Genomic DNA, 20,762 nt, shown 5'->3' with positions numbered 1-20,762 from the left:
TTTTCGACTATAAGATACACCTTTTCTCCCTCCAAAGTGGGGAAAAAAGTCACTGCGTATTACAGTCCAAATGCAGGGAGTTCCTGACTTGTGAACGCCTGCCAATACAAACCTCTAACCCACCGCAATGTCGGGGACTCTCTGTACGGCACAGTACAGGGAGTCCCCGACATTGCAGACGAGGACACACAGGGGCATAGAGGAGGACACAAGGGGGCATAGAGGAGAACACAAGGAGGACAGAGACGGACACATGGGGACACAGGAGGACACAAGGGGGACAGAGGAGGACACAGAGAGACACAAGAGGTACAAGGGGCATGAGGTACAACGGGGGCATAATCCACAAGATGCCCCTTCACCATGGATGCACCAGGTTTAGTATATTTTTCCCCCCTGGTTTTGTCCTCTAAACCTAGCCTAAGTTCATCTTACGGTCAGGAGCATCATATAGTCTGAAAAATACGGTAATTGTTCTAGGAAATTATCAGGTAATGGGGCTGTCATACTTACAGTAGGACACTGGGGTAATAGTGGGGGATGCAAGGCAGTTATGCAGAGGTTCCTACTGATGGCTGCATTGCTACTGCCTGAAAAGACTTCTCCTGTGTATGCAAGTGCTAATGTCAGTTTCAGTATATCAATGACTATGAGGACAGTTTGCATAACTTTCTCTGATTGTACACAGAGTATCATATAGCCTCAGGCTGGCCCTGTCTGCTGTCTCTCTGTGTAGGACAAAGCCTGGCGTTGCTTTATAGTCCCTACATTGTAGGACCCACTGAAAGTCACCATGGTGACCAGTTTGTTGACAGGCTGTGATTGCTAGGATGCCAGCAGCAACACTACTCACACCCTTTACTGCTCCCGATTGATAAACCTGACTGGACACACAGAGTAGGAGGACTCATAGCAAGGTAAATATTGGATCATTTATTGTTTTCCATGTCGGCAAAATAATAATGCTGTTATCTTAAAACCACCAGACAGGAAACTGTGGGCTTTCCTTTACCCAGCGTGGCTCGAGTCTCTGACTTCTAGTGAGAGTCCCAGGAGCACAGATCCCTTGGAAATACCTCTGAGTCTGAGATAAACAGAACATTGTCCTAAAGGTGGCCACTAACGATACAATCTTGATTGTACGATCTTATCACATCTATGTAGTATAAAGGACTATAGTATATTCGCTCTGTTTCTTTTTCTATTACATAAATTAAGGGCTGGTTCGCACTTGGGCGCTTTTCTGTTGCTAATGTATCCCTATGGGATCATTCTCCTTGCAGCATTTGCGATTTGCATAGATCGCAAACGTGCTGCATGCAGCGCTTTCGGGACAATGATGTGATTCTTCTTCTGTTGAACTGGAATCATAACACAAATCATGGCAATATCGCAACACAAAATTGTGTTTTCGGTTGCGATTGCGTTTCACGATTTAGCGTTCGTAGTGTTAACTAGCCCTTAGTGAGATTATAAAGTCAGAATTGTATCATTGATAGCAACCTTTACATGTAAATTGCCATTGCCCCAAGGAGGGAATGAAATTCAGCCAATCACAGCCTCTACCTGCTGGCAAGTTTACCAACCGGCGGCACAAAACGAAGAAAAGAAGGAAAGAGAAGTTTTATTTTTGAAGATAGTAGAAACAGATTGTTGCTCCCTTCGAAAAGCTGCTTATCTGCTTGTCACAGGGTTTTTAAAAGTTACATTTTTAAACATATATTAAAGGGCAACTGAAGTCAGAGGTATGTAGAGACTGCCATATTTACTTTCTTTTAAGCAATACCAGTTGCCCTGCTGGTCTGTTTGGCTACAGTAGTGTCTGAATAACACCAGAAACAAGCATGCAGCTAATCTTTCAGATTTGACAATAAAGTCAGAAACAGCTATTCTGCTGCATGCTTGTTCAGGGTCTATGGTTAAAAGGTATTAGAGGCAAAGGATTACCTGGACAGCCAGGCAACTGGTATTGTTTAAAAAGAAACAAATATGGCAGCTTCCATATCCCTCTCACTGTGACTTCAGTTGTCCTTTAAATATATACTTATTATAAAAATCTTAGCAAATTACTACAATATTTTGTGCACTATGATTTATTTTTGTAAATGACAGTGTAGGAAGCCATACACTATTGCTAGATTAAGGTCACTATGCACTTATAGATCTTCCAGCTATTTAACTTTTATCTTTTCTACCATTCTGTGCCACTGGATATTAGACAAAATTTCAGTTACAACTTGTGATCTGCTACTCACCTATCACCCCCCCCCCCCTTTTCGAACTCCTTGTGGATTTTGTCGGGATTGATTGCAGCAAGAGCCAGCACTTCTAATTTATATTTGATCAATCTTTCCGTCATATTTTTGTTCAATGGTATCATTAGCTTCAACAGATTTTCATTAGATTCAATGTTTATATCAAATCTAATGTTTGACCTGTTGAAAACATCCAGAGTTGGGCCGAACCTCCAATTTGAGGTTCGCGAACCTGGTTCGCGAACTTCCGCGGAAGGTTCGGTTCGCGTTAAAGTTCGCGAACCGCAATAGACTTCAATGGGGATGCGAACTTTGAAAAAAATAATAATTATGCTGGCCACAAAAGTGATGGAAAAGATGTTTCAAGGGTCTAACACCTGGAGGGGGGCATGGCGGAGTGGGATACATGCCAAAAGTCCCCGGGAAAAATCTGGATTTGAAGCAAAGCAGCGTTTTAAGGGCAGAAATCACATTGAATGCTAAATGACAGGCCTAAAGTGCTTTCAAACATCTTGCATGTGTATACATCAATCAGGTAGTGTAATTAAGGTACTGCTTCACACTGACACACCAAACTCACCGTGTAACGCAGCGCAAACAGCTGTTTGTGTAGTGACGGCCGTGCTGGACTGGTGCGCACCATGGCGAGAGTGCAGGTTTTGGTGGCTTTACAGCCCATATGGTCGCCTGGCTGATGTAGCTGAATGACAGAACAGTGACTGTCCAGCTGATCAAATTTGGTCTGACCACAATGAGGCAACGACCTTATTATCGTGGATGTGCCCCCCGAGACACTCATCTAGGCGCCGGTCATTGCTTCATTGTGATACGCAAGCCCCTTCACCACGGCAAGGTAATGATCACGAAGGGGAATGGGCGCATGTACATGCCTTTTCTTTTGTTGTTGCAGCTGCCCGCAGTGCAGCCAGAAAAATTAGGCAGTCATGTACACGCACCAGAAAAATTATTACAGCGGCCGCTGCTAGCAGCGGCCTAAAAAATTCAGCAATCCGCCTGGAGTCCTGGACCCTGTTGGTGGTGGCAGAGAAGGTAGTCAAGCGGCCTGCAGGCAGACATGCTGTGTGGAGGGACTGGGAGCGACTTAGTCTTCTTGGGGCAGGCCAGGCAGCCAGTCACACGGCGTGCAGGCAGAGATGCTGTGTGTGCGGGGACTGACTTAGTCTTGGGGCGGGCAGCAGCCCTCCGGGATCCATGCCTCATTCATTTTGATAAAGGTGAGGTACTTAACACTTTTGTGACTTAGGCGACTTCTCTTCTCTGTGACAATGCCTCCAGCTGCGCTGAAGGTCCTTTCTGACAGGACGCTTGCGGCAGGGCAGGAGAGAAGTTGGATGGCAAATTGGGACAGCTCTGGCCACAGGTCAAGCCTGCGCACCCAGTAGTTCAAGGGTTCCTCATCGCTGTTCACAGCAGTGTCTACATCCACACTTAAGGCCAGGTAGTCGGCTACCTGCCGTTCCAGGCGTTGGTGGAGGGTGGATCCGGAAGGGCTACGGCGAGGCGTTGGACTAAAGAACGTCCGCATGTCCGACATCACCATGAGATCGCTGGAGCATCCTGTCTTTGACTGCGTGGACACGGGAGGAGGATTAGTGGCAGTGGTACCTTGCTGGCGTTGTGCCGTCACATCACCCTTAAAGGCATTGTAAAGCATAGTTGACAGCTGGTTCTGCATGTGCTGCATCCTTTCCACCTTCCGGTGAGTTGGTAACAGGTCCGCCACTTTGTGCCTGTACCGAGGGTCTAGTAGTGTGGCCACCCAGTACAGCTCATTCCCCTTGAGGTTTTTTATACGGGGGTCCCTCAACAGGCAGGACAGCATAAAAGACGACATCTGCACAAAGTCGGATCCAGTACCCTCCATCTCCTCTTGCTCTTCCTCAGTGACGTCAGGTAAGTCAACCTCCTCCCCCCAGCCGCGAACAATACCACGGGAAGGTTGAGCAGCACAAGCCCCTTGCGATGCCTGCTGAGGTTGTTCTCCTGCCGCTGTCCCCTCCTCCTCCTCCTCCCCCAAAGAAACACCTTGCTCATCATCCTCTGAGTCTGACTCGTCTTCTGCACACAACTTCTCTTCTTCCTCCTCCTCCCCCCTCTGTGCTGCCGCAGGTGTTGAGGAAACAGCTGGGTCTGATGAAAATTGGGCCCATGCCTGTTCCTGCCGTAACGGTTCCTGGTCACGCTCATTCACAGCTTCATCCGCCACTCTACGCACAGCACGCTCCAAGAAGTAAGCGTAGGGAATTAAGTCGCTGATGGTGCCCTCACTGCGGCTCACCAGGTTGGTCACCTCCTCAAACGGCCGCATGAGCCTGCATGCATTTTCCATCAGTGTCCAGTTGTCGGGCCAGAACATCCCCATCTTCCCAGACTGTTTCATTCTACTGTAGTTGTAGAGGTAGTGGGTCACGGCTTTCTTCTGTTCTAGCAGGCGGGAGAACATGAGCAGGGTCGAGTTCCAGCGAGTCGGGCTATCGCAAATGAGGCGTCTCACCGGCATGTTGTTTTTGCGCTGAATTTCCGCAAAGCGTGCCATGGCTGTGTAAGACCGCCTCAAATGCCCACAGAACTTCCTGGCCTGCTTCAGGACATTCGCTAAGCCAGGGTACTTTGCCACAAATCTTTGAACCACTAGATTCATGACATGTGCCATGCAGGGTATGTGTGTCAGCTTTCCCATATGCAAAGCGGCAAGCAGATTGCTGCCGTTGTCGCACACCACGTTGCCTATCTCCAGGTGGTGCGGGGTCAGCCACTCATCCACCTGTTTCTTAAGAGCAGCCAGGAGAGCTGCTCCAGTGTGACTCTCCACTTTGAGACAAGACATGTCTAAGATGGCGTGACAGCGTCGTACCTGGCATGCAGCATAGGCCCTGCGGAGCTGGGGCTGTGTAGCTGGAGAGGAGAACTGCCACTCAGCCAAGGAGGAGGAGGACAGCGAAGAGCATGTAGCAGGAGGAGAGGAGGTGGCAGGAGGCCTGCCTGCAAGCCGTGGAGGTGTCACAATTTGGTCCGCTGCGCCCTGCTTGCCATCGTTCACCACCAGGTTCACCCAATGGGCTGTGTAGGTAATGTAGCGGCCCTGCCCGTGCTTGGCAGACCAGGCATCCGTGGTCAGGTGTACCCTTGACCCAACGCTCTTCGCAAGAGATGACACCACTTGCCTCTCAACTTCACGGTGCAGTTGGGGTATGGCCTTTCTCGAAAAATAAGTGCGGCCTGGGCCTGGCATCTTCCACTGCGGTGTTCCGATGGCCACAAATTTACGGAAGGCCTCAGAGTCCACCAGCCGGTATGGTAACAGCTGCCGAGCTAACAGTTCCGCCACGCCAGCTGTCAGACGCCGGGCAAGGGGGTGACTGGCCGAAATTGGCTTCTTCCGCTCAAACATTTCCTTCACGGACACCTGACTGCTGCTGTGGGCAGAGGAGCAGGAACCGCTCAAGGGCAGAGGCGGAGTGGAGGAGGGTGCCTGTGAAGGTGGAAGGGAGAAAGCGGCAGAAGCAGATAATGCACCTGATAGAGGAGGAAGAGGAGAAGGAGGCTGGCTTTGCTTTTGTGTGCTGCTGCTGCTTTTGCTCAGGTGGCCATCCCATTGCTGTTTGTGCCTTTTCTCCAGGTGCCTTCGTAAGGCACTAGTCCATACGTGAGTGTTGGCCTTTCCACGGCTCAATTTTTGTTGGCAGAGCAAACAGATGGCTTTGGTCCGATCTGAGGCACACACATTAAAAAATTTCCACACCGCTGAGCCACCCTGGGATGTGGGCACTATGGGGACCTCAGCAGCTGATGCTGAAGGGCAAGTTGGCTGGCTGTACATAGGTGGCGATACATGGTGCCGGACTCTGCCACCAGCTGTTTCTGACGAAGAGCTGCCCCAGCTTCTTTCAGCAACTTCTCTCCTCCTACTACTCTCTGACTCCCCCTCTGAACTGTCCCCCTCTTCATCTCCTCTATTGGGAACATACAGAGGATCCCTATTACCGTCATCATCGTAGTCATCCTGCCCAGCTTCGCTTGCCTCAGACAAATCCAAACTTGCACCATCAGTAGGTCCTTCATCCTCCTGACACGTTACATCCATAGTGTTGCCGCGTAACTCAGACATATGAGCTGGTGAAAATTCATCTGGCTGTAACAACAATGGCTGTGCATCAGTGATTTCAACAGTAAATAATTCTTGCGAAGTGTCAAATGCAGCGGAAGTGGTGCTAGTAGTAGCGCTGGTGGCTGAGCAAGATGAGGTGTTCTGTGTCGCTAAATACTCAACCACGTCCTGACAATCTTGGGAGGTGATGGGACGTGCCTTCTTCCGAGCACTGTACTGTGGGCCAGGTCCACACGAAATTACATTTACACGACCTCGCGCAGACCTGCCGGGTGGCCTTCCTCTGGCTCTGGCACTACCTCTTCCTCTACCTGTTTTGTCCATATCGGGTATGCACGGAGTGGTATATCACACTGCGTGCACTCACGTAGGTAGGTGGGTTCACTTAACTGCACAGGTATGCGCACTGATGCGGTGGGTTCACTGAACAGAACAGGTATACAGTGGCGGGTTCACAGAACAGGTATGCAGTGGCGGGTCCACTGAACAGAACAGGTATGCAGTGGTGGGTTCACTAAACAGAACAGGTATACAGTGGCAGGTTCACTAAACAGAACAGGTATGCAGTGGCGGGTTCACAGAACAGGTATGCAGTGGCAGGTTCACTGAACACAACAGGTATGCAGTGGCAGGTTCCCTGAACAGGTATACAGTGGCGGGTCCACTGAACAGAACAGGTATGCAGTGGCGGGTTCACTAAACAGAGCAGGTATACAGTGGCGGGTTCACTAAACAGAACAGGTATACAGTGGCGGGTTCACAGAACAGGTATGCAGTGGCAGGTTCACTGAACACAACAGGTATGCAGTGGCGGGTTCACTGAACAGGTATACAGTGGCGGGTTCACAGAACAGGTATGCAGTGGCAGGTTCACTGAACACAACAGGTATGCAGTGGCGGGTTCACTTAACAGGTATACAGTGGCGGGTCCACTGAACAGAACAGGTATGCAGTGGCGGGTTCACTAAACAGAACAGGTATACAGTGGCGGGTTCACTAAACAGAACAGGTATACAGTGGCGGGTTCACAGAACAGGTATGCAGTGGCAAGTTCACTGAACACAACAGGTATGCAGTGGCGGGTTCACTAAACAGAACAGGTATACAGTGGCGGGTTCACTGAACAGGTATACAGTGGCGGGTCCACTGAACAGAACAGGTATGCAGTGGCGGGTACACTAAACAGAACAGGTATACAGTGGCGGGTTCACTAAACAGAACAGGTATACAGTGGCGGGTCCACTGAACAGAACAGGTATGCAGTGGCGGGTCCACTGAACAGAACAGGTATGCAGTGGCGGGTTCACTAAACAGAACAGGTATACAGTGGCGGGTTCACTAAACAGAACAGGTATACAGTGGCGGGTTCACAGAACAGGTATGCAGTGGCAGGTTCACTGAACACAACAGGTATGCAGTGGCGGGTTCACTGAACAGGTATACAGTGGCGGGTCCACTGAACAGAACAGGTATGCAGTGGCGGGTTTACTAAACAGAACAGGTATACAGTGGCGGGTTCACTAAACAGAACAGGTATACAGTGGCGGGTTCACAGAACAGGTATGCAGTGGCAGGTTCACTGAACACAACAGGTATGCAGTGGCGGGTTCACTGAACAGGTATACAGTGGCGGGTCCACTGAACAGAACAGGTATGCAGTGGCGGGTTCACTAAACAGAACAGGTATACAGTGGCGGGTTCACTGAACAGGTATACAGTGGCGGGTCCACTGAACAGAACAGGTATGCAGTGGCGGGTTCACTAAACAGAACAGGTATACAGTGGCGGGTTCACTTAACAGGTATACAGTGGCGGGTCCACTGAACAGAACAGGTATGCAGTGGCGGGTTCACTGAACAGGTATACAGTGGCGGGTCCACTGAACAGAACAGGTATGCAGTGGCGGGTTCACTAAACAGAACAGGTATACAGTGGCGGGTTCACTAAACAGAACAGGTATACAGTGGCGGGTTCACAGAACAGGTATGCAGTGGCAGGTTCACTGAACACAACAGGTATGCAGTGGCGGGTTCACTGAACAGGTATACAGTGGCGGGTTCACAGAACAGGTATGCAGTGGCAGGTTCATTGAACACAACAGGTATGCAGTGGCGGGTTCACTGAACAGGTATACAGTGGCGGGTCCACTGAACAGAACAGGTATGCAGTGGCGGGTTCACTAAACAGAACAGGTATACAGTGGCGGGTTCACTAAACAGAACAGGTATACAGTGGCGGGTTCACAGAACAGGTATGCAGTGGCAGGTTCACTGAACACAACAGGTATGCAGTGGCGGGTTCACTAAACAGAACAGGTATACAGTGGCGGGTTCACTGAACAGGTATACAGTGGCGGGTCCACTGAACAGAACAGGTATGCAGTGGCGGGTTCACTAAACAGAACAGGTATACAGTGGCGGGTTCACTAAACAGAACAGGTATACAGTGGCGGGTCCACTGAACAGAACAGGTATGCAGTGGCGGGTCCACTGAACAGAACAGGTATGCAGTGGCGGGTTCACTAAACAGAACAGGTATACAGTGGCGGGTTCACTAAACAGAACAGGTATACAGTGGCGGGTTCACAGAACAGGTATGCAGTGGCAGGTTCACTGAACACAACAGGTATGCAGTGGCGGGTTCACTGAACAGGTATACAGTGGCGGGTCCACTGAACAGAACAGGTATGCAGTGGCGGGTTCACTAAACAGAACAGGTATACAGTGGCGGGTTCACTAAACAGAACAGGTATACAGTGGCGGGTTCACAGAACAGGTATGCAGTGGCAGGTTCACTGAACACAACAGGTATGCAGTGGCGGGTTCACTGAACAGGTATACAGTGGCGGGTCCACTGAACAGAACAGGTATGCAGTGGCGGGTTCACTAAACAGAACAGGTATACAGTGGCGGGTTCACTGAACAGGTATACAGTGGCGGGTCCACTGAACAGAACAGGTATGCAGTGGCGGGTTCACTAAACAGAACAGGTATACAGTGGCGGGTTCACTAAACAGAACAGGTATACAGTGGCGGGTCCACTGAACAGAACAGGTATGCAGTGGCGGGTCCACTGAACAGAACAGGTATGCAGTGGCGGGTTCACTAAACAGAACAGGTATACAGTGGCGGGTTCACTAAACAGAACAGGTATACAGTGGCGGGTTCACAGAACAGGTATGCAGTGGCAGGTTCACTGAACACAACAGGTATGCAGTGGCGGGTTCACTGAACAGGTATACAGTGGCGGGTCCACTGAACAGAACAGGTATGCAGTGGCGGGTTCACTAAACAGAACAGGTATACAGTGGCGGGTTCACTAAACAGAACAGGTATACAGTGGCGGGTTCACTAAACAGAACAGGTATACAGTGGCGGGTTCACAGAACAAGTATGCAGTGGCAGGTTCACTGAACACAACAGGTATGCAGTGGCGGGTTCACTGAACAGGTATACAGTGGCGGGTCCACTGAACAGAACAGGTATGCAGTGGCGGGTTCACTAAACAGAACAGGTATACAGTGGCGGGTTCACTAAACAGAACAGGTATACAGTGGCGGGTTCACAGAACAGGTATGCAGTGGCAGGTTCACTGAACACAACAGGTATGCAGTGGCGGGTTCACTGAACAGGTATACAGTGGCGGGTCCACTGAACAGAACAGGTATGCAGTGGCGGGTTCACTGAACAGGTATACAGTGGCGGGTCCACTGAACAGAACAGGTATGCAGTGGCGGGTTCACTGAACAGGTATGCAGTGGTGGGTTCACAGAACAGGTATGCAGTGGTGGGTTCACAGCACAGGTATGCAGTGGTGGGTTCAATGAACAGGTATACAGTGGCGGGTCCCCTGAACAGAACAGGTATGCAGTGGCAGGTTCACTGAACAGGTATGCAGTGGTGGGTTCACAGCACAGGTATGCAGTGGTGGGTTCACAGCACAGGTATGCAGTGGTGGGTTCACAGCACAGGTATGCAGTGGTGGATTCACAGAACAGGTATGCAGCCAGACAGGAACAAGTTAAGCCTAACTAATCTTTCCCTGAGAGACAGTCTGCAGCAGCTCGCCCTACTCTCACTAACGCAGGCAGCACACGAGTGACCGTAATGGCCGCCGCTGCCTGCCTTATATAAGGGGGGGTGGGGCTCCAGGGGCTAGTGTAGCCTAATTGGCTACACTGGGCCTGCTGACTGTGATGTAGAGGGTCAAAGTTGACCCTCCATGTGCATTATGGGGCGAACCGAACTTCCGCAAAGGTTCGCCTGCGGGACGCGAACGCGAACCACTGAAGTTCGCATGGAACCGTTCGCAGGAGAACCGTTCGGCCCAACTCTATTAACCACTTCACCTCTAAAGGAGCAATTTTCACATTTCAGTGCTGCATCCATTCATTTGCCAATAACTTTATCACTACTTATCACACTAAGTGAATCTAAACATTGTATTTTTCACCAAAAATTGGGCTTTCTTTGGGTGGTACTTTTTGCTAAGAATTATTTTATTTAGTATGCAATTTAAAATGAAAAAATAAAAATAAAGTAAAATTAAGGTAAAATAAATAAATATTTCTCAGTTTTCAGCTAATATAGTTTTAAAATGAAATAACATGTTACTGTAATTTTGTCCCGGTTATTACACCGTTTAAATTATGTCCCTAGTACAATGTATGGCGACAATATTCTATTTGGAAATAACGGTGTATTTTTTCCATTATGTTATTTTGGGTAGTCTATCAATAATGTAAGCCCTTATTTGCAAAAAATAACAGTAACACACCCTTATAGCATACATATTTTAAAAGCTAAGTCCCTAATGTAACAATTTATGTATTGTCTTTTAAATGCTGTCACTTTTTTTTTCTTTTACAATTGTGTAATATGGGGGCAGGGAGAGAGCACAATTATATTAATGGGCTTGTTATAGGGATAGGAAATATACTGTATATATATATATATATATATATATATATATATATTTTATTGTAATATTCTTTTTGGCCCCACACATTTTCCTTTCTGGTTAGAACGCTGCGCTCCAGCCAACAGAAAATGTCAGTCACTGTCATTTTTACAAAGGAATGATTTTGCTGCCCTTACAACAGAAATCATTTCAATTTAAACATTTTGATTGGGTTTAGGAACATATGTTCCTATTCCCCAATCTTTGCACTACCCCGGTGGTGGGAAGCCTTTGGAAGCCTCTGGATTGCTGCGCAGATGAGGCAACCCTTGTTGTAGAGGTTGCACTGATGCTGAACTTGTTACACAGTATCTCACAAAAGTGAGTAAACCTCTGTACATGCACTCAGCTCCTTTGGTTGACCATGGCGAGGCCTGATCTAAGTGGAACCTGTCCTGTTAAACAGCTGTATGGTCTTGGCCACCATTGCTGCCTGCAGCTCAGCTTCAGGGAGTTGGAAATCTTTTTATAACCTACAGTATGCCATCTTTATGTAGAGTAACAATTTTTTATTTTTAAAGATACTCAGAGAACTTTCTGCCCTGAGGTGTCATGTCAAACTTCCAGTGACCAGTATGAGAGAGTATAAGAGCATTAACACCAAATTTAACACATCCACACCTGAGATTTTGTAACACTAACGAGTAAAATAACCCAGGGGTAGGGAAAATGTCTAATTGGGCAGAATTTTGTCCATCCTTCACTTAGTGGCATACTAAGTTTTGTTGCCAGACATTAATGGCTGTCTGTTGAGTTATTTTGATGGGACAGCAGTAGCACATGCACACTGTTATATAAGCTGTACACTGACTACATTGTATCAAACTGTCATATCTTCAATGTTGTCTCGTGAAATGATATAACAAAATATTTATAAAATGTGAGAGCTGCGCTTACTCTCTTTGGTGAGATACGGTATGGTAGACATGGGGGTCAATTTACTATCCTAATGGTGCCCATACACAGTAAAATAAAAATGTTCGATTTTCCCGTTTATTCAACCAAAACAATCGAATTGAATGAAAGTCAAAAATAGTATATATATTTTTTTTAATCAAGAAAAAAGGCACGATTATCCTGTTTTTTCGATAAAAATCAGATCGGACATGCTGGAAAAATCTTTATATTCGATGTAGCGGAATAATCAAACAAAATTATCTAAACAAAAAAAAAATGAAAAATTGTACCATGTATGGGCACCACACGGTTAAACTGCCGGGCGCAGACAGTGCATGACAATTTTACTTTTTATTTGTATTTACGCCACTAGAATATCACAACCATTACCCAAGTAGCACGAGTTGCACTAATTACGCAAACGCAATGCGCTATCCTCTAGTAGCGTAAGTACCGGTAAAATAACAGATTATGATTGCATTTCTGTCAGGCAATTTGTGGCTGATTGGACAGATTTATGGTATAAGTTTACATATCGTTTTATTGTACAGAACAAGCAGGGATGATGGCGCTGTGTAAATTATTATTAATCATAATACAACCTTACCAAGTGATTGCCGTCGTGTTGTTTATCTCCAGCAGAGGGCAGTATGGACGCAGAAATCTCGTCTCCCACCGCCGAAGATCAGGCAGTTCTCACGCCCACGCAGCCAGTTTTCCCAGCGGTGAGACAGTTTTCTCATATTAGATTTTTTGGCTTTTACGTTCATTCATAAGATGCTGCTGCTCTACAGATTTCATTCTGCAAAAAAGCTGAATGCGGTCAGTGTGGGCGTTGTGACTGTGCAATGTGTTGCGTAGTATGGGGGCTTGGGGGTGAGTGTACAGCCGCAGGAAGAGTGACTTGACTGCATTAAAGAGACTCCGTAACAAAAATTGCATCCTGTTTTTTATCATCCTACAAGTTCCAAAAGCTATTCTAATGTGTTCTGGCTTACTGCAGCAAGTTCTACTATCACCATCTCTGTAATAAATAAACTTATCTCTCTCTTGTCAGACTTGTCAGCCTGTGTCTGGAAGGCTGCCAAGTTCTTCAGTGTTGTAATTCTGTGATGCATCTCCCCCTCCTGGCCCCTCTCTGCACACTGCTGTGTGTTATTTAGATTAATGCAGCTTCTCTCTGCTCTATTATCTTTTACAAGCTGGATAAATCCTCCTCTGAGCTGGCTGGGCTTTCACATACTGAGGAATTACATACAGGCAGAGCTGTCTGCACTCTGCAGGAAGAAACAGCCTGACACTTCAGTGGAAGATAGCTGCAGGGGGAAAGAAACACACAAATGATCTCTTGAGATTCAAAAGGAAGGGTGTATACAGCCTGCTTGTGTATGGATGTATTTTCTATGTGTGGACATACTGTACATCAACCTACTTCCTGTTTTGGTGGCCATTTTGTTTGTTTATAAACAAACTTTTTAAAACTGTTTTTAACCACTTTTAATGCGGCGAGGAGCTGCGAAATTGTGACAGAGGGTAATAGGAGATGTCCCCTAACGCACTGGTATGTTTACTTTTGTGCGATTTTAACAATACAGATTCTCTTTAAACGCCTGACTCTGGACACAGTTGTTTTCTTAGACATGTGCAGCACTCAGTGGCAAAGCTTGGGTTTATCCGAGTAGTAGTTCCTTGAGTATCTGATGTAAAGTGACTCATCATAAGTCCTTTTTATGAAGTACCTAGTGAGGAGCCCCTCACCAGTCCCTCATGTTGCACAGACTGCCAGAGCTGCAGGCTGTGATCTTCTAAGAAAGGTCTGCCTGACTGCCTGTATCCTTCTCCACTGCTGTCTAATAAGGTTGATAATTCAGCAGGGCCGCCATTTCTGGGCCCCACTGACCCCCACCACCCTGTGGAATTTGGGCACCAGAAATAGCTGCTAGTTAAATTTCAGTAAATGTATGAATAATTTACTATAGCTGAGCCTAGCCTTATTCTCACACAGCCTTCCCTCTCCTAATGCTTAAACCTAACTACCCCTGCCAATGCCCAACTGTAACCACCACCTCTGATAACTAGCCCTAACTGCCCCCGCTCCCAGGGATGTATAGCCTTAAAAGACCCCCTACCAACTTCTAACCTTAAAAAAAAAACAGCAATTGCTAAACTTAAGACCCCCACCAACATCTAAGTTACCTAACCTTGAGGACATCCATGTTGGTAGAGATGGGTGGAGATTAGATTTACTTACCTCGGGCTTCTTCCAGACTCTAGCAGTCTATTAGGTCCCTCTCTGTAGTTGAGTTGCCCACTAGGGCACTGTTGTCCCCTCTAAAATACCCCTCACCACAGCTGTGCACTTGCCCATCTGCGCCTCTCTCAATTGCTCTCCTGTTGCCGGGAGAATTCTGCACTTGCACGGTTCACAAAGACTCAAACTACCTAAGTGCAGAATGCTCCTGATCATGGGAAAGTGATCGAGAGAGGCGCTCAGACACCCCCCCCCCCCCCCCCCCCCCCGCTGTAGCTTGAGACCGCAGCCTTGAGTGAATCTTCCAGAAATCCATTGACATTCCAACATGTCAGATCAATATTAATTCCGATTGCCAGTGAAGATCAATTAAAATTATGGATCTGAGCATATGGAAAATCTATGTCAATGAGGGTCGAGACAGAAGCAGATCGATGGCCCATAGGGTTGTCCTGAATCAAGTAGTGCAATACTGCAGTTCAATAAATTTGTAATAGATTTTATTGGTATGGTCAGACAAGAGCTGTGTATTCATCTGTCTTCTTGAAGTTCAGCCAAAACTATTTAGGAAGTTTAGAGAAAGTCTCTACATGTCCTAGAGCAGGGTTTCTCAACTCAGTCCTCAAGTACCTACATTTCTACAACAGTGCAAAATCCACAGAGATAGTCAATGAGCTCTGCTGAGACACTAATTGCCTCACCTGTAAATGTTTATGGTTTTCTGAAAAGCATGCACTGTTGGGGATACTTGGGTGAGGTTTCTCCCTTGCTCGCGTTTGGCGGGGCAAGGTGTCCGGAGGATGGAGCTAAATCTGATTCGAGGAATTTCACCGGGTGATTTCCTCTTGGTAAGAGGCGTCATAGAAAATTGGTTCGTGAAGGCCATGCCGCTGTCCCCGAGTCTGTGGTGCGGCTGGGGGCCAGAATATGGCTGCAGGCCCATAGTGTTTCCCGATGAGTAGGTCAACGGTTTAACCTCCGGAATGCCTTGCCTTGCAGGTTTAAAAAGTTCTTGTTAAACGAGTTGAATAAATTGTTTTATATTAAAATGTTAAAAGTTAATAAAAAGATTGGGCTGCATTGGCCTAATTATTCCACTGTCAATTGCAGTCAGGCCTGGTTTGTTTTAGTGCTAAGAAATAGGTGGGATTAGGGTATTACGGTTTCATAGGACATAATTGGATGTGCACCTATCACTTAGTTGAGAAACCCAGTTCTGGATCAGGGATGTCAAACTCAATCCACCAGCGTGTAAAAATCTGTACTTGATTTGATCACTGCATCAGCGGCAATCCACCATTGTCTTGTATTGTTAACTGTTGGATTGTTTATTTTGTATTGTTAGGTATCCTTCTGCTTCCTTAGTATAGATAGCCAGATGTGCCCTCCAGAAGTAGGTAGCCTCCCCCTCAGTACACATAGACAGACATACACCTCCCCCCCACCCCCAGTGTTATGTAGCCTCCCCACCACTAGTATAGATATCCAGATGTGTCCCCAGGATTAGGTAGCCTCCCCTAAGTATAGATATCCAGATGTGGCCCTAGGATTAGGTTCCCTGCCCACCACAGGATAGATAGCCAGATGTGCCCCCCCCCCCCCCCACACACACACACAGATTAGGTTGTTTCCCCCCAGTGACGATAGCCAGATGTGTGCCTCAGTGTTAGCTAGCCTCTCCCCTCCATATGAAGAGCAGTGTGGAGCAGAAGGCAAGGGTACAACTCATCTAAAATTGCCGCTGGGAATTTGAGCATGTATTCTCCACATCGCACAGTTCAGTGTCTCCTCTATATAATGCCCCCTTGTGATGCCTCTCATTACTGCATCAGAGTCAGAGAGGAGACACTGTACTATGTGACATGGAGAAGATATACTGACGTTCCCGGCGCCACTGACAGGACACCTGTACCCTTATTTTCCGCTCTGCATATGGCCAGATGTGGGAGGAACACGGGAAAGCACAGGAGCTCTGGGTTTTGCGCTCAGAGGCTGGTGCCTTCTCAGCCTCTCCCTCGGCCCAGCACTGCCCAGATGTAGGTATCAGTCAGTGACATAGCTAAGGAGAATTGGGCTCCAGTGCAAGTTTTCCACTGGGGCCCCCAAGCATTCTATACATAACAATTCATATGGTGCAACAAAACAAGGCCGGATTTATACTTTTTCCGCCCCTATGCCAACTCTCTTGCAATTCCCTTTCCGTATACAGCAGCACCCTTCTCATTCTATATGCAGCCCCCTCTCTTCCATGTCTAACATTCATGTACAGCAGCCCACTTCAGTTATATACAGCAGCAGCTCCCTATTTCCATATGAAGCCTCTACTTTCAATGCAGCTATCCCTCTTCCATGTCCAGCCGCCCATTGGCCAGATGTTGCCCAAGGCCCAGGCCTTGGTGACCAGTCCAGAAATCTGACCCTGGCAACAAAATTTGCCACCCCTACATCCCCAGACCAGCAATTTAGCTTCTGTGGCATTGCATGGAATGATTCTCCTCTGGTGCTGTCACCAACATTGCAAACTTGTATAAATGCTGTGAGAGACCACGTTTTCAATATAATCAATATACTCCTATCGTCCTGCTGCCAGCCAGCTTCTCTACGACAGTTTTGCTGTTTGCTTTCAGTATTGCTTTAGCTGATATTTTATTCTATCTTCTTTTTAGCTGCGGTGCCGTCCTCACCTCTAATACCTAGAGGTGGTTAATGAGACGCTCCATGTACATGGTCACAGCGGCTGCACAAGGCCTCAGGTGCGCTGTCGCAGCCTATTTGCATTCTCCAGGGACAGACAGAATGAGACAAATGAGTTTGTAGATGGGGTGGCTGAGCATCTGTGGTGGGAGGCAGCGAACTCAGAGACGGGTAAAAATAGCAGTCAGCAGGATTATCTGCAATAAGGGGGAGATGGGGTGAATATTCTCATTAATTCTGCCATTCTTGCACACACTAGGCATTTAGGAAGAACACAATGTTCCCCAAACCTCTGGCAATGTAGCGTTTTATCTGGCTATTTCTGTGACTTCTATGTAGGACAGAACCGGCTCCCTGATGGCTGGCTGAGACTAGAATAGCAGAAAGAAGGAAAAAAAAAGAGGTGTGAAATGAGAACTCTGGAGCTGAGAAACAAGTTTTAAAAGTCTTAAATAACATGAAGGAGTTTAACTGAAAGGGTTCACTGCTGGCTCTGTGGGTGGGTCAACCACTTAGCTGGACACAGTGGGCCATATCCTATTCGAGGTGATAAGTAGCTTGCAAATGCGAGCTACTTAGTACTTTGCCACTGACTGGACGAGGATTACCTGCAAATCCTATTGCACTTGTGCGATGGCCGATCGTTAGGGAGCATGACTTGAGTGAAAGTCTAGGCAATGCTCCCATATGCCGGCCATGGGGAGTGAAGTTTTGCGCTGTGGTGCTATCCTTCTCAGTTTTATTTGAACTCAGGTAAGATCTTGCAGTCAGGGACGGATCTAGGGGGGGGGGGGGGGGGGGTGCAGGCGGGTCTCTTGCCCCAGGCGCAGTTTGTTGAACTCTTAAAAAGGCGGCAAAATTTGGATGGGGAATTGCAATTTAGGTGCCAAAACCTGACCTTTAGGCGCCAAAACCTGACCTTTAGGCGCCAAAATCTGACCTTTAGGCGCCAAAACCTGACCTTGCCCCAGGCGCAACTTTGTCTAGATCCGTCCCTGCTTGCAGTTGAGATTTTGAGGAACATTTGTGTCACTAAACCATATAGAGTATTAAAAAAAAGTATTTTTAATGAATTGTGTGTGTGTGTGCCAGGGGTGGTTGCAGCCAAAGTGAGCACCTGGATGTAAAAAAGAGGTTGTTGCATATGAAAGAGGAGGCCAAAAATGGGGAGTAACATATGCATAAGGAAAACTAATGTCCAATATCCATGAAAGAGAGCTGCTGCAGCAGTGGTGCTCATCACAAGCTCGTGATCACAAGTAACTCATGAGCACGAGCCGTTTTTTGCGATCATGAGGTCGTAATCAGCATTAGTGATCGGCTTTCAATCACGAATGCCGATCATGAACGCACTCATGATTGCACTGGTTACTCATGATCACCAGTTACTCGTGATCACTAGTCGATATGCGTGATTAAAAACCCGCTGACTTCAGCAGTTAGTAGCAGAGTCCCCTTAGATGCTAGAAACACTACATTTGCCAGATATGTTAAGAAGAACAGTGGGAACAAGACAATTTTTTTTTTTCAAAAAGACCTTATAGTTTTTGAGAAAATCGATTTTAAAGTTTCAAAGGAAAAAAGTATACATTTAAACGTGGTAATTGAAAGTTAATGTATTTACCACATTTAAATGTGTACTTTTTCCTTTGAAACTTTAAAATTGATTTGCTCAAGTCTTTTTGAAAATTGTTTTCCCTCTTGCTCCCACTGTTTTTCTAAGGGCTTTTTCACACTACAGGCAGCAGTAAAAGGCTAAAACGCTGCGTTTTGGCTGCTGGCGTTTTTAAGGCGTTTTTAAAGTGTTTTTAAGGCATTTTAACGCCAATACATTAGTATCAATTGTATTGAAAACCGCAGTGGTCAGCCCTAAAAAAGCTCCTGGGAGCTTCAAAACGCAACGCTCCAAAACGCAGCGTTAAGTGTGAAAGGTAAAATGAAAGTCTATGGACTTTCATTTTACCTAGGAAAACGCCAACTTCGGCTGTGGCGTTAAAACGCCGAAAAAGCCCTCTGGTGTGAAAGGGCCCTTAACATATCCGGCAAATTTGGCATTTCTAGCATGTAAGGAGGCTTTGCTATTAACCGCTAAATTTGGCGGGTTTTTAATCATAAATACTTTTTTCCTTTGAAACGGTAAAATCATTTTTCTCAAAAAATAAGGTATTTTTGAAAAAAAAAATTCCTCTTGTTCCCACTATTCTTATTAAAGTGAACCTCTGGACTAAAAATCTACTCAGCAGAACTGAAAAGGCTTGGTGTTTTTTTTAACAGTTTCACAGCATCAGAACTTTGTTTTTCTTACAAAAGCATCATTTTTAGCTGCATTTTTAGCTAAGCTCCACCCATCAAAGAAAACTGCCCGTGCTTTTTTTCCCTGAGGCTGTGCAAAGCATGATGGGATTTCCTATGTTTTTTTCATGTTGCCTAGCAACTGGCATGGGTGATCAGCACATAGGACAGTTGGAACTGTGTCTCATGCTCCCTGTCACCTCCTTTCAACCAAAAAGATGGCTGCCCTCATGAAATCAAACATTTGCCTGTTCTTTTAAAACAGGGTGGGTAAGAGATTATATTACCTATCTATTTTAATTAACATAACTAATGTAACATAATGACAGTATGTTTGTTTAGGCTGAAGGTCCACTTTAACATATCTGTCAAATTTGGTGTGTCTAGCATGTAATGGGGCCTTGCTATTAACCGTTAAAGTCGGCAGGTTTTTAATCATGAATCACGATTTGTGATTACATGCAGTTATTTGACTCAAAACCACACTCGAGTCGGATATCTGTTTCTATTCTTGATCGTGATCATGAGTCAATTCGTAAGTGGGCGGAGTCAAATTCGTGATCACTCGAATACGTGATTTGGGGTATCCGAGCATCCCTGTGCTGTAGTGCATGGATGTAAAACATGGAAGAGGGGGCTGCACATGGAATGGGAGGGGCACTGCTGCATAAGGTAGGGGAGTCACAACACACCTGGCCTAGGGGCAGAAAAAGGATAAATCTGACCGTGTGTGTATGGGGGGGGGGGGGGGGCAGGAAAGGACTTGAGTCAGGATTAGTTTAAGTGTAAGTTAACATTAGGCTAAGTAGCCTCAGGATATCAGTACCATATTTCCAGGCACACCATTGGATCACTAATAAACTTGTCCATAATGTAACCTGATAAGCCGTGCCAATGCCTTTAGTTCACGTTGTGCATTCTGCTTTACTCTGTCCTCTGCCTTATCACAAGATGTCTGGTTTGGATGTGGCACAGGGGTGAATCATAACAATGTGTTGGTCTTTGTTTCAGAGACATGGAGCAGGTCACTTTGAACATGTAGCCCAAATGAACATGATCGATGCTGAGTTACTTTTTCTCCGGATCCAGCCCAAAATCCGTTTGGTGAACTTAGCAGCTGAAGAACAGAATCCCCCGAGTGCAGCTCCGGCTGACCATGAAGCCAGTGAGTACAGCTAATTCTACTAATGGGGCTGTTTGGTCTGGAAAAAAGCTCTTGACACATCAACTTGTTCCATTATATCTTATTAAATAATCAGCCACCCAGCTCTGCTGTAAGTGTGAG

The 20,762-nt window shown here is 46.6% G+C and overlaps 1 protein-coding gene across 4 annotated transcripts in view; it reads left to right on the top strand.

The window, feature by feature from the left end:
• Positions 1-789: 789 nt before the first annotated feature.
• LOC137561644 (uncharacterized) overlaps positions 790-20,762 on the top strand; it is an 80,626-nt gene continuing 60,653 nt past the window's right edge. Inside the window, exons 1-3 of one of the 4 annotated variants that reach the window (XM_068272959.1) lie at positions 790-917; positions 12,883-12,965; positions 20,489-20,642. In XM_068272959.1, coding sequence (XP_068129060.1) covers positions 12,891-12,965; positions 20,489-20,642 — 229 coding nt within the window. In that variant the 5' untranslated portion in view covers positions 790-917; positions 12,883-12,890. Of the gene's footprint in view, positions 918-12,690; positions 12,761-12,879; positions 12,966-20,488; positions 20,643-20,762 lie in introns of those variants that run through there. The other 3 variants (XM_068272958.1, XM_068272957.1, XM_068272956.1) reach the window with 3 other exon arrangements.

This window comes from Hyperolius riggenbachi, chromosome 3, assembly GCF_040937935.1.
Source record: "Hyperolius riggenbachi isolate aHypRig1 chromosome 3, aHypRig1.pri, whole genome shotgun sequence".
Lineage (NCBI taxonomy): Eukaryota > Metazoa > Chordata > Amphibia > Anura > Hyperoliidae > Hyperolius > Hyperolius riggenbachi.
The sequence above is the reverse complement of the archived record's forward strand: the minus strand, read 5'-3'. Positions and strand labels throughout refer to the sequence as shown.